We start from the raw sequence: 14,460 nt of genomic DNA, 5'->3' as shown, positions 1-14,460 counted from the left end.
AAGACTATAAGTTACAATTGGATTACTGGTATACTATGATGGAGGAAGTTTGACACTAGAGAGCTCTCTAATGATGAAATCATTTCTGTAGTACTTGAAGGTCTGCTAAGAGTTTTACATGTATTTTTTTTTTTCAGTCCTCAAAAAACAAAACCCAAATATTAAGTACTTGCTAATATGATCTGCATTTTACAATTGAAGTAACTGAGGTTTAGAAAGGTTAGAAAAGCTTAGGAAGCTCCCATAGCTGATATGTGAGGCTATATTTGAATTCAGTTCTTCCTGACTATATCCAGCACTCTATTTGCTATTCACCCAGCCTTGTGGTAAATCACAATAATACTCCCCTCTCCAAAAAATGAAGTTGAAATACCTCTCCCATTTTGCTGGTACCAAGGAAATCTGAGACTTAGAGGCTGATATTTCATAGGATCATCACATTTTGGATTTTTTCTTTGGATCATCATATTTTAAAGATAGACTGCCCCCTTCTTTTTGGAGAAAGGAAACTGAGGCTCAGAGAGAAGGAATAATTGACCAAGGTTACATGGTTAATAAGTTGCAGGTTTACATTTTGAAGGCAAATTCTGACTACAAATCTAGTGTTCTTTGGCTCTGGTCCATAGTCAAGAAACATTTATGAAGCACTTCCTGTATGCTATGCACTGAGGATGCAGATTTAAAAAAAAAGAGAGAGAAAGAAAATCCCCTACCCTCTAGGAGCTTGCAGTATAATGAGAGAAAATAATACATAAAGGAAAGTTGAAAAGGAGGGGTTCCCAATACAGGAGAATAGTGGAAAAAGCAAAGAAATCCAAAATTAATGCAGCCATTTGGGAAATGAGGAGATGTATGAAATATCAGTTCCCTTCCCATTCCTTAAATAGGAGTTTATGGCTCTTCCCTCTTGTGAGAGGGGTGAGGACTGAGACTGATTGAATCTGGTGAGATTATGACATTTCCCAATGATGAGTTTACTGAGGGCTTCTTTGTTGTTCAGTTAACTTTTCATGACCTCTTTTGGTGGTTTTTTGGCAAAGATATTGGAGTGATTTACCATTTCCTTCTTCAGCTCATTTTACAGATGAGGAAACTGAGGCAAGCAGGGCTAAGTGACTTGCCCAGAGTCACACAGCTAGTTAGTGTCTGAGGCCAGATTTGAACTCAAGTCTTCTTGACTCCAGGCCTGATGCTTGCCAAAGAGGTTCAAAATGAATGCAACCAGGTGGTAAATGAGATGTCTAAGGAGAGTCATGCATTAAACAAGCAGAGCATTGCCTTGGGGTCCCCATTTGTCTTTGTATGTACACCAGAACTGTGGCCAAGCACTTAGTTGTTTTTGTATTTGTATTTCAGGAATGGGCCTTAACAAAGGACAAGTCAGTGAAACATATGGATTTGTGCCTTACTGTGGTAGACCGAGCACCAGGCTCCCTCATAAAGCTACAAGGCTGCAGAGAAAATGACAGCAGACAGGTGGGTACGGCCAAGAGCAGCTCGCACCTCTGGGCATTCAGAGCCACGCTGGCTGGTCTCCTGATTCTGAGGCACTTGAAGGGTGGGCAGAACGTCCCCCACCCCTTCCATTACTCTTCTGTCTTCCTGCACCATCCTGCCATGTTTCAGGGGAGTAGTTGTACCTATACAGAGTTTGCTTAATTCTTTTATGTTTTGTTTTGATGATCCTTAAGGAGACGGACCTCATCTTTTTCCTCATTCTGTTTTCCTCTCCCACTTTTCACCTAATCCTTAAATATAGTATCATAATCATTTCCTGGCTGTGTGACCCTGGTCAACTCACTTAAGCTTTGCCTCAGAAAACAAACAAATAAATCTCTCTCTTTCTCTCTAGAAAGACATATAAATATATATATATGAGAGATATCATAATCACAGAATTTGAAATAGATGTTAGGAACTATCTAGTCCAGCCATCCAGTCTTAGTGAGTTACCAGGGGCACCAAGAGATTGATTTGCCAACAATCATCCCTCTAGAGCAGCCCACATTGCACCAGCGAATCCCTTCTACAATATATCCGACAGGTGCTCAGCCTTTGCTTGGTACTTCACTGAGGGGTTGTCACTACCTCCCCAAGGCTTTCCCTTTCATTTGAGCATCGCTCCAATTCCTAGGGAGGTTTTCCTGATACCAGACTTAAATTTATCTCTACCACATGTACCCATTGCTCCTACTTATACCTTTAGGGTTAAGAGTAATCACTCTTACCCATATCAGCCTTTCTAATACTTGAAGACAGACTTCCTGTACTCCCTGAATCTCTTCTTCTCCAGTATGCATTCAGTATTTGTTGAATGACTAATTTCCTTCTAATGACCATAAAACAGAATTAATGCTTGACACAGAGACTTATGCTGCCTAGAAAAAACTATCCATGATATAGGTGCAGAATAGACAAACAAACAGTTAAACCCTTGCTAAAATTTTAGAACAAAGGAGCAAAGACAACTTTCATGTTTCACCAGTTGGCCAAACCATGCAAGAATAACCGTAAACTCATTTAGTTAGACTGACTTGATGAGAGGTTGAGCTGAGAAATTAAAAGTCTGAATTCCAGATGGATGGTCTTTGTTAAAAAATGATTTTTTAAAACTTTCTAGTAAGATACATATTTCAAACTACAATCAGTGTGGGTAAAATGTAGTGAAATGAGCTAGAGTTGTGAAAAACTATAATTAATCATATAGATCCTTGCTACCTATGTTACATTGTTAGAGATTGTTTTTCACTTATTTCAAAGTTTATGGATTAATTTTTCTACCCAGAAGCTGAAGTGATATTTTATTTCTTGTGTCTTGACATAATATTGTAGATTTTAGACTGTTTCCCCTGTGATTTCATTAGGGTTGGAAGCTCCCTGAAAAGAATTTCCTTTTTTTTTTTTTTTTAAAACGTTTTCACTTTGGAGTTCATTTTACTTTCCTGTATGATTTAGCATATCTGGATCATTAAGGTCCACATCAGTAGGGTTTGATGACATGTCTCATATTTCTCAGAAGATCAAAAAGTCTTTAAGACTGGAACAGACTTCAGCTATCATTCTAGGTCAACCCACTCTTTTTATAGATGAGAAAACTGAACTCTAAAGAGAAGAACTGGCTTGGTGATGGTCACACAGGTAGAAAGAGACATAGCCAGAATTTAAATTCAGACTGTGCCCTCTGATTCAAAATCCAGTGTTACATATGTTAACTTATGCAGTCTAGTCTAACATTTTGTATGTAGCAAGAATATTACATACAAATGTTATTTTCATACAATACAATATAAATGTATTACATACAAAAGAATTAACATTTCTTTTTTATTTTTTAATGTTATTTTTAAAAAGGAAACTAAAAACAAAACACTAACATCTCTACAACAAGATCTATTTTATATATTCTCCCCCCTTTTTTTTCTCTGTTTGAGATCTTGAATATAACTGAGAGCAAGAGTTCTTAACCTATTTGGTGTCATAAATCCCTTTGCAGTCTAGTGAAGCCTGGAACCCTTTCTCAAAATAATGTTTTTAACAATAAAATACCAAAAAAAAAAGTAACTTTACATGACTGAAAAATGACTGAATATTGTTATGTAAAGTTTTTTCAGTCATGTTCAATTCTTGGTGACCCCCATATGGCATTATTTTGGCAAAAACACTAGAGTGTTTTGCCATTTCTTTCTTCAGCTCTTTGACAAAGGAGAATACAGACAAATAGAATTAAGTGACTTTCCTGTAGTCTCACTCTAAAAAGTGTCTAGGGCTGGATTTGAACTCAGGAAGATGAGACTACTTGACTCCAGGCCAAGGATTCCATCCACTGCTTGAAATACAGTAATCAAAAATTTTTTAAACAAGTTCACAGACCACAGGGTTACCATTTAATACTTTGGAAAAAATTCAGGCACCAAAAGCACCTTCTAATGTGCCTTTCTTTCAACTAAGGCATTGATTCATTCTTTTATTAGTCTTTAGTATGAGGTGGATGGGAATGTGGAAGTTGAGAGATGAGTTTTATATCCTACCGTGCAATAGCACATATTTAACTTCTGGCTCTCAAATAGAATTTTTCAAAAGAGCCTCCTTCCATCTCCCTACCCAGTTAAACTTTTTAACCATTTCCTGCCCCTATTCCCACCTTATGATTAGACCCAAGAGCTACCTGGGTGGCAAGTGGCTATGATACATTGCTATGTTCACTGCAGAGGTCAATAAATATTGATTTTTATGATGAAACAGTGATTTTCCCAGTGTCATGGAGCAAATCTGAGATATTACATAGTAGTTATTACTTTCAAAGAATTGTAACCCATAGGGAAAGTCTGCTTTGGAATCTTGATTTTGTTTTTCTTTGGGGGGGGGGGAGATGTTTACAAGTAAGACAAAAATGGATTTCCCTCTTCAGTGGGCATTCTACCCATAGTACAAATAGGATCCTAAATTCTGTATTCTCTCAAGATTCCCAAAAGCATAATGAGTGCACATCTTTGTATTGGCTTAATTTTAAGGAGCGCTGACCCTTCAGATTCTGCACACACTACTAGTATGTGTCTGACAGTACACTTTCTCCTCTTTCTCTCTAGCCCTAACAATTTTCAGAAAAATTCTTCTGGCTTTTACACAATCCCTTTTGGTCACCGCTATTCTTCAGTAATACAGTTTTTCAACCCTAGAGCCATCCTCAATTTCTGTCACCACCCTACACCATATCTCCACATATCCAGTCAGTTGTCTTAAATCTACATTTACAATATCTCTTGCATTCTTTCCCATCTTTCCACTCACACAGGTACCACTCCAGTTCATGCCCTCATTATCTCTAGCCTAAAATATTTTAAAATTTATTTTCCAATTAATAAGCATTTATTTTTCTCTTTTTGACCCCACCCCCAATATATATGCTTTAAAAAATATTGTAAAGGAAATAAAAAGCCCTCTTACATCCCATCCCCAATACACACACTTTAAAGGAAAAAAACAAAAACAAATAGTCAAACAAAGTAATTCCCATATTGGTCATGTCTCGAAATATGTGTCTCATTCTGCATATTTAGTCCATTGCATCTCTGATAGGAGGCAAGTAATACATTTCATCATTGGACCTTTGGAATAATAAATGATCATTGCACTGATCAGAGTTCTTACATCTTCCAAGCAATAACATCTTAATTGACCTCCCTTCCTCAAGCCCTCTCCAATCCGCTCTTCACACTGCTGCCAAAGTAATATTCTGAAGCACATGTTTAACCACATCATTCCCTGTTCAAAAATTAACTCCAGTAGTCCCTCTTGTCTTTAGTATCAAGTGCAAGCTCCTCTGCTTGGCATATATTAACCTGGCTCCCCAATTCCCATTCCTAACCTAGCTCCAATCCTTTTGGCAATCCAAGCTTTTAAGCTTCTTGCACATTGTTCCCTTTCACATATTCTGAACTCCTATCCAAGTGGTATTGGTCATCTTCATGCATAATACTCCATTTCTCACTATACTTTCTATGGGTAATCTAGTCTGCCATTCTTACCTCTACCTCCCCAAATCCCTTCACAGCTCAACTGAAGCACTACCTCCCACAGGAGACTTTTTCTGATTCCCCCTAGTTGCTTGTGCCTTTCCCTCCAAATTACCTGGTATATATTTTGTATATCCACATATGTTGTTTCTTTAAACAATAATCCCCCATCTTGAGGATGGTGGTTACTTCATTTTTGCCTTTGTATCTCTAGCAGCTAGCATATTCTGATTACTTTAACTGCTTAAATACAATCAAATGCTTGATTTGATGGTTGATGGATCTTTGGGGCTGTTGTACTATTTGGGATATTGGGATACCCATGGACTATGGTACCCTGGACAACCAGGCATCTCTGCTTTGTCCATTTGTTCAGTCATATCTGATTCTGTATGACACCATGAACTTGTTTTTGTTGAACTGGGGTTTTCTTGGCAGATATTGGAATGGTTTGCCATTTCCTTCTTAAGTGTGGCCCCATTTTACACATGAGGAATTAAGGCAAAGACAGATTAAGTGACTTTCCCAGGATCACACAGCTAATAATTGTCTAAGGACAGATTTGAGCTCAGATCTTCTTAACTCCTGGCTTGGTACCCTATCCCTGCACTTAGTTGTCACACAATCTGAAGGCAAAACTTTAAAATCTCTTCCTTGGAAATAATAAAGAGAAAAACATCTTATTTCTGTACTGATCTAGAGGAGTCATATCCTTCTTTTGTGTCTCTCTCTCACACACACACACACACACACACACACACACATTTTCTGCAGTCTCTTTTTTTGCATTCATTAATTTCACTTTGAGCTCTAAATTTCCTCCCTGCCTCCACTCCCTCTCCCATCCATTGAGAAGGCAAGCAGTGTGATACCTATTAAACATGTGAAGTCATGCAAAGCATACATGGAAAGTTGGCCTTGTTGGACCAGATTTTTATAAAATCATGTTTTATTCAAGTGACTAATATGTGGATTCTACCCTAACTTGCCCATACTTGGAGGAAGAAGCAGCTTTCATCACTAAAACTTCAAACAGAGTTTATGAAAAAAAAAGGAGGTTTATAGAAAAGTCACCTCTCTGTGGTATATGGTCTGTATCAGAAAGAATTGCTCTTGTGGTTAACACTGAAAACCAGTCTGTTGGGTTGAAGAGAAAGCGTATAGACCTTTGCAACAGTCAAAGTCGACAGCCTCGACTGTCCTGTAAGTAGGTCAGCCCGGCAGAGGTTTGTGTTGTAACATATCGGTTTGAGCTGTCAAACCGCTTTCAAAAGCGAGATCTGTGGTGGGACTTTTTTTTTTTTTAAAGGGTCCTTCATTTAGCTGATGCATTAGTATATGACAGGCTAATTCCCTAAGGAGGGTGAGACCAGATTCCAGCTCTCTTTGGTAAAATGAATTCTAACTAGTCTGAAATGACATGGATATCAGTAGCAGCCTGATAAAAAACTGGAGATGACCATTGGAGAAAGGAAAAAGAAAAAAAGAAAAAAGTCAGAAAGACAACATTGTGAAAGTGATTGATTACAAAATAGGATAAACTACCCCCAAAAGTTACATTTGTGCTCCTACCCTTTTTTCTCTTCCCTGCTCTCCCCATTTGCATTCTATTGTTAGCATAATATGAATCAGGATGATGATTTTTTTAAACTGCAATATGTTAGTGGTGTTTGTGAAAAATCCCAGCTAAAATATACAAACAGACTTAAAACCACAAGGTCCCTGGTACAAAATCCATTGGTCATCAGTCTCCTTTTAAAGGCCTGGCCTGCAATGGTGTTTTTTTTTTTCCTCTTTTGTTTCTTTGCCCCTGTTCTGCATCTTCTTCCTGCCTCGTTCACTTGCCCTTTGAGACTGAAACTCCTTAGCAAATTTTATCTTGAATGCTGTGCTTTCATGCCAGTTGGAATATTTGGTTTCAGAGCACGTCGCTGATCGCACATGTGTTGTGTATTGCATTTGCAGAGTGAAAGAAGGAAAGGAGACAAGAGTGAGAAATGTTAATTCCACAATACTAAAAGGATTTGGAGGGAGGGAAAAAAAATTGTATGTATAGGAACGTTAGCACATATGGTGTAAAAAATTAATTAGAATCACAGACTACAACCTTAATGATGAAAGGCTTTTTTGCTGTGTGTTTTAATTTTTTTTTTTCTTTGAATAAGACAGACACTAATTGGAGAAAATAATTGGTGATATTTATTTTCTGTAACCTACTAAACAGATGTGGGGTGTTAAGTCCCCCTGGAGGCTAGTTTTTAGAATAAGGAGGTGTCCAGGTAATGAATGTGTACTATAGACTTCAATAGAGAAGTAGCATGCTGTATTGTTCTTGAGAAGGAAAGCTGCTTAGCAGAATTATCTTCTCTACCCATTTCTATTCAGTTCGTGAACAAATACTTGTCCAGTGTCTGCCATGAGTCAATGCCATGCTTCTCTAGAATGACATAGATTACTGGCTACATGAAAAGACATAAGTCCCCTCTAAGCCATTCTGTTTTACTTATAAGGCAAAATGCATAGCTCCTTTGGTGGTATGATTTGAGGGGCAGCCAGAAATGCCCTCCATCCCTCAATAGCTGCCTCAATGATGTTGGAATTTTTGCTGTTAGCCATTCATTCCTTTGTGTCAGTCGTTCTCTTCCCCAAGCTTTCTGATTTAAAATGCAAATATCCCTTACTGAGCTAACCCATCAATTTATTCACACTGAAATATTAAGCTCTTAATCAATTGCTTTCCTTTCTGACTCAAATGACCAATGGAAGAAGGGGCGAGAGGCAGCGTTAGAATAATAGGTCCCTGTAGGGAGAAGGGATATTAAAAGTGAAGGAAAGGGCAGATGGGAGAGGTAGCAGAGGTTAACTATCCTATCAGTTTGTCCTCAGATTGTAGGAGAGTATAAGCTCCTGAGTAAGGCTGAATGAGAGCAGTTTGTGAAGCATTCAGGCACCTGACAGTTTCTTTTCTTCCTTTTAAAATTATGACAAATTATTCTTTTTTGTATTTGGACCACCAGATATATCCTTCTTTCCTGAAAGTCCCCTTGTAGCACAGATTTAAAAGGGGGAGGTGAGGAACAGTTCAGTTAGATCCACCGTTTTTGACAGGATTCACACTATTCTCCCATCATCTCTCAAGAAGGGAGAGAGGTGAATCCTCTGGTCTCTCCATGGAGGCCAAGCTTGGTCATTATAATTGCCTATTATGTTATTATTATATAGTTATAATAGACACCATTTTGTGTGTGTTACATAATATAAGATAATTATATTACATGTTATATGATTGCTTATTATATTGCCATTATAATTGCCAGCTTCATTTTTATCACTCTTTCTGTTTACATTGTTGTAGTTATTATATGTTTTTTTTTTTTCCCTTGGTTTTGCTTACTTTACTCTTTTTGAGTTCATAAGCTTTCTCCATGTTTCTGAAATTTTCATATATATGTCATTTCTTAGGGTGCAATAGTATCCCTTTCTATTGTCCAAATTGAAGGAAGAATTTTCCAATTCTTTTCTATTACAAAAATACCTCTTAGGGGAAAGGATGTTTTGCCTTTTTTTTTTTTTTTTAAATCAGTGTTTAACACAGTGCCCAGCACTCGAAAAATGCTTAATAAATATTAGCTAACTCACTTTCTTAGGAGGTTGCAAATATGGGACTCTTCTGGCTTTAACTTTCTGGGGAATTATCTAGCAGTAGAATTTCTTGGTCAGAAGGTTTGGATATTTTCAATCCCTCAGAGGCATTGTCTAATGCAACAAGAAGAGCTGTCTCTTTTATCCTTACATGCTAACCATTTTTCTTTCCCCTTGTTGCAGAAATGGGAGCAAATTGAGAGTAATTCTAAATTGAGGCACGTTGGAAGCAACTTGTGCCTGGACAGCCGTAACGCCAAAAATGGAGGCCTGAGCGTGGAGGTGTGCAGCCCATCCTTATCCCAACAGTGGAAGTTCACACTTAACCTGCAGCAGTAGAAGGGCCAAGGAAAACCAACCCGACACCCAGTGAGCGCCATCACGTTTCCTATACTTCGGGCAGAGTTTTGATGATCGCATTACTGATTATATTTCTTAAACTTTCCACAGAACTATATACCTCAGTATTCCATCATGGTCTGAAAATAGGAGAACTCCAACAGCAAGACACAGGGGAACTGTGTGGACCAGGGGAAGAGGGGAAATGCTGCTTTCCTTATCTCACCAAACCCAGTCGCAGCCATGCTCCCTCTTCTCTAGGAGCTCTTTCCCATTTCTTTCCCCGCTCCTGCTTAGCACTCGCACAAACAGTCGATTAACATCCCTAGCAACAACTGACATACTGTAGGAAAAATGGATCTAAACACATACAGGTTGGGGAATTAGGGAGGGAGAAAGGGGTGTAGTTAACTTTCTCACTGAGAAGATCATTTTTAAAGCTCCATTTTTTCTCCCATAGAAAGCATTATTTACAGCTTCTGAAAACTGAACTGTCATTTTGAAGGTTTCTGGGTTTTTTTTTCCCTTTCCCCTTCACCTCTCTCCCCAGCCCTCTTCCAGTCCTGAATCCCCTCCTCCCATATAATGTACTTGCTATATTTGAATATGAACTTTTCTATGATGGGACACTAAATATAAATATATATTAAAAAAATTGGTCAGTTCCCAATGGTTTATATGGGTCATCATCATCATCATCATCCTTGTCAATTCTTCAGAAAACTGTTCACACATATAAAAAGAAGAGGGGCTTGAACCCAATCATGAAGTGAAGCTCTGTTCTGACAGAGGGAGAGCGCCTCACCTGTTTCTGGGGGTCTTCCCATGAGCGGGTGCTTCTCAGCCAGCCAAGGACACAGGAAGCAACAGAAGAGCAAAGGGAAGAAGCGTCATTCAGGGCCAGGACCCATCCCTGCTCATCCCAGCAGCATCCGTGTCTGGCATTTCCTTTGGGTTTGCTGCTGTGACTTGGAATTCACTCTGTGTGCTGTCAGTATCTGTAAACCTGTATCAGTTACTTGTATTGAAGAATATTGCTTTTGGTCTTTTAAATTAAATTTCTTTTCTTTAAAAAATAAAAACTCAAAACAACCCCACAGCTCCCAATATGAGTAATGGCACAACTTGCCATAGGCCTTTGATAGGTGCAGACAAATTATGTTACATTATGTAGCCGTCACAATACCAGCATTGGTCTAATTACTTGAGCCCATAAGACTTGGGCCTTCTGAATTAATTGAACTGCCAGCTGAATGTTTGTGATTAGTTGTTGCGGCCTAAAATAAATCCACTTTTTGGATTTGGTCTAATTGGTGTCCTGATATGTGAATGGCACCATCGTGGTTAAAGTGGGCTCTGAATTTCAGCCTGCCTTCTCCCCGGCAACGTTTTTGAAGTCCTTATATTGGAATACATCATGTCTTTTCTTCCCCCTCTCTAAATGACTGCATCAGTGAGCTTTGGGTAAAGAAAGAAAATGAATGAAAAATCAATGCTAGAAAACTTACTGTAATGAATTTGTGCCCAAGTTGAGAGCCTTTTGGTTTAGGAAGACAATTTCTATTTAAGCCACGGAGTGATTATAACCGGTAGTAAGGCGTGTGTGTGTGTGTGTGTGTGTGTGTGTAGCAACTGAGCAGTTATTTTAAGAGAAAAAATATATATCTTCCAGGTTTGTGTAATAAATTTTCCTCAAGGAGCTTTGTCTTTGTGATGATATGGAAAATGATGACTGTTAGCTAATGCCTTGTAGTCAACGGTCACAAGGTCCCAGACTTAGCTTGAATTGACCAGCTGAAGGAGGAGCTGCTGACTGCTGTACGTTTATCAGGTCCACACATGTGACTCTTTTAAAATGGTTGGGGAGTTGAGGAATAGGAACAGATGAATTTGGGGTTTAGGAAGACAATAATAAATCAACTCTTTGGTCTTTTATCTTATCCCTATCCAATCATCCTGTTTCAAGCAATGGAAACTTTCATCTTCCTCCTCTCTCTTCTCCTCCCACTCTCCATAAAACACCAAATTTATGAGCCTTTATTAGTGTGATAATACAGCAGAGAAATTTTCTAGGTCGTTTTTGGTCTGCAATTGTTTCCCTTCCATTCTTAACCCAGCCAGTTGTATTATAAAGGAAAGGGGCTGTGGATTCTGAATTCATTCTGCAGCAGGATGCAGGATGCTGTAGCTGTAGCATGTTTCCATCTTTGGAGAAAAAAAGAATAATGTACTCCAAATAGCTCCTTGGGAGGAGGCTAAGGATAAGCTTCAAGATGACGTACGTGTGCAATCATATTGAACAAATACTTATGGACAGGAAGTTCCTGCCCAGATGCACTTACTTCTGGATTGTGTTCACCGAAATCCCAGTCACTGATGAGTTATTGCTACTGTAAAGGGGCCCCCATATGTATAGGGAAATGCTTAAATTGGCTGATTTTGTTTTGTTGTTTTTGGAGAGGGGAGAACCAGGTTTCTTAGTGAATCCCTCACTCTCACTCTACCCGGAGTTCTTACTTGTCAAACCCACTGTACTGTAAGGATGTATCTACCAAACTCTGTGTTGTGGCTGCTGCCCAAAGAGGAGGTAGTCTTGCTTGATTTCTTTCTGAGCTAGCAACCTCCTGTGATACCATGAGAGCTGAACAGAGAAGAGAAAGAAGAAAACATAATAACAGGTGTCCTATGTTATAAGCTATGTTTACATGACACAGTGTGCCAAAGTTACTTACTGTGATTTAATTATTTTTTAAGCATAGGGATTATCCTGCCCCGGTTTTTAAAAATTGAAATTAAAAAATGCCCCTCTGCAAACCCTCAAAGCAAAGTGTGACAAAGTCATCTTCTCTGTGGTGGTCTTTCTTACTGTCTTCATAAGAGCTAAATGATGGTATATGTGAGTATGTTTTGCAAATTTCAAAATATAGTTTGGTAATTTTTTTTTCCAGTTGATTTTTAAAAAAAGAACTGCTGTACAAAGCTTGTACTTTGTTCATTTTATAGATGGAAACCATCCTTGAAAATTGTTTAACTTAAATAAAGAAGATACTTTATAGATAAAGGTCTCTGACTGCTGTGGTAAAATTGCTCTTGGTTCTTGTATAACCTAGATGTGACTGTGTTTGAAGGCTGCCGTGATTTCCCATATTCCCTGCCTTATCCATATTTTTAATTACATCTCACACATATTGTTCTGCCTTTTAGGGCTTGAACATAATTATGATGATATCCAGAATTTAGATAGAACCTACTATGTGCTGTTAGTCACTGAGGTAAGTGCTTTATAAATGTTACCTCATTTGATCCTTATCATAATCTTGGGAGTTGAGGTGCTCTATTATTATTCTCATTTCAGCCTTGAAGAAATGGAGGTAAAGTTACTTTCCCAGGGTCATAAAACTAGTAAGTGTCTGAGGCAGGATATGAATTGAGGTTTTCTTGACTCCAGGTCCAACACTCTATCCAACTGGTACAACTAAGCAATTATGACATTTTGTTAATTTTAAAGTATTTGAGAAATTTAAAGGGTCTAATTATTCCATGTCCTGCTTCATGCAGATAGACTTAGGGCCACGCCAGTCATAGTCCATACTTGAAGCAGGCAATAGCTTCTATTTAAGCCTGTCTTTTAGAATAGATGGAGCTTGCCTTTGGCTACTTCTCAGCTAACTTAATAGCACTTAATTCAGGTTTGAAAAGGGACATAAGAGAGAAGCAGCAAAAGTTTTATTTTTAAATTTAATAATTTTGATAAAAGTTGTGGGGAAAAGGGGTATAGAATTGAATCACCCAGATGAATATTTTTGGGTCCTTTGCTAGTGCAATTAAAAATACTCTTTCTTTTCTTCATTATCTCAGACAACCAAAAGCTGGCTATCCTATCTTTCCCCTGTGAAACAAAAAAGACATTTCACCTAATTATGTAGTATTCTTCACAGTACCTCTGAGAGAAGGAAGTGTAATCCCTGTTTTATTAAAGAACTGAGTGGAGCCAAGTACCATGTTCATCTGTGAGATGGAAATTCTTTCCCCTAATTCAGTCCTTTGATTCTTTAGAATGACTAGACATTTTCCTTTTCAATTTTTCTTTCAAGTGATTGCCAAAAGAAAAAAAAAATCTGTTCATAGCTCTTCCTGCTTATTGACTTAACACTTAGGAAATCTTTCTTTTCATATCTACCTTCTTATACATTTCTTGATACTTAACTAATAATACTCTATGTGTTGTGTTCTAAAATATAAAGAGGACTTTTCTTCAAAGAACATTCACATCTGAGAAAGGTTATATTCCCATTTTCTAAACCAAAAATGAGACAGAAAATTAGTTTCCTCCAAAGCCCAATCACAAGAATCACACTCTTTGGCCATCTGAAAAACTTTTTAAACCAGAAATTATGTATCCAAATATGTCATCTCAAAGTAGTCACCAGGTTCTTTCAATGTTGCTGCCACTGCTCGAAAAAGTTTTTTCAGATTCCTCTTTGAATATTGTCTTCAAAAAGGCAGTCTGCTTTAGTAGAGTAGAGAGCTGGCTTTGAGGCCCAAAGATTTAGACTCAAGTCCTGATTGACACATGGCATTGTATCCCTGAGCAAATCACTTAACTGTTCAGTATCCCCCAGCAATTCTGTATGAATCTTAAACTGCAGAATATTTAGCTGTTGACCTGTATTCATAGAGAATGTTTGCTCAACCAGTAATTCCCTACACCCATTAAATCACACATCCAGAAAAAAAAAATAGCACATCCCTAAAAAAGAGTGAAAGATAATGAAAATGCCTCCTTTTTCCCTTCCCTGGGGAAGTATTTATGAGTGTGGATAGACCATTGCATTTATTCTCGTGCTTCCTTTTTCTCTCTGTCTTTTTAAATTATTACAAGATGACAAGAAAGTTGCTGTTTAGTTGTATCCAGCTCTTCATGACCTCATTTGGAATTTTCTTGGCAAAGATACTGGAGTGTTTT

General features: G+C 38.0%; 1 protein-coding gene across 2 annotated transcripts in view; it reads left to right on the top strand.

Annotated features, from left to right (window-relative positions):
• The window catches only part of GALNT2 (polypeptide N-acetylgalactosaminyltransferase 2), a 246,703-nt gene extending 234,148 nt beyond the window's left edge, over positions 1-12,555 (top strand). Inside the window, exons 15-17 of one of the 2 annotated variants that reach the window (XM_031966892.1) lie at positions 1,357-1,476; positions 9,339-9,524; positions 9,606-12,555. In XM_031966892.1, coding sequence (XP_031822752.1) covers positions 1,357-1,476; positions 9,339-9,494 — 276 coding nt within the window. In that variant the 3' untranslated portion in view covers positions 9,495-9,524; positions 9,606-12,555. Of the gene's footprint in view, positions 1-1,356; positions 1,477-9,338 lie in introns of both variants that reach the window. The other variant, XM_031966891.1, reaches the window with a different exon arrangement.
• The last annotated feature ends 1,905 nt before the right edge of the window (positions 12,556-14,460 follow it).

Source organism: Sarcophilus harrisii, chromosome 4, assembly GCF_902635505.1.
Source record: "Sarcophilus harrisii chromosome 4, mSarHar1.11, whole genome shotgun sequence".
Taxonomy (NCBI): domain Eukaryota; kingdom Metazoa; phylum Chordata; class Mammalia; order Dasyuromorphia; family Dasyuridae; genus Sarcophilus; species Sarcophilus harrisii.
The sequence above is the reverse complement of the archived record's forward strand: the minus strand, read 5'-3'. Positions and strand labels throughout refer to the sequence as shown.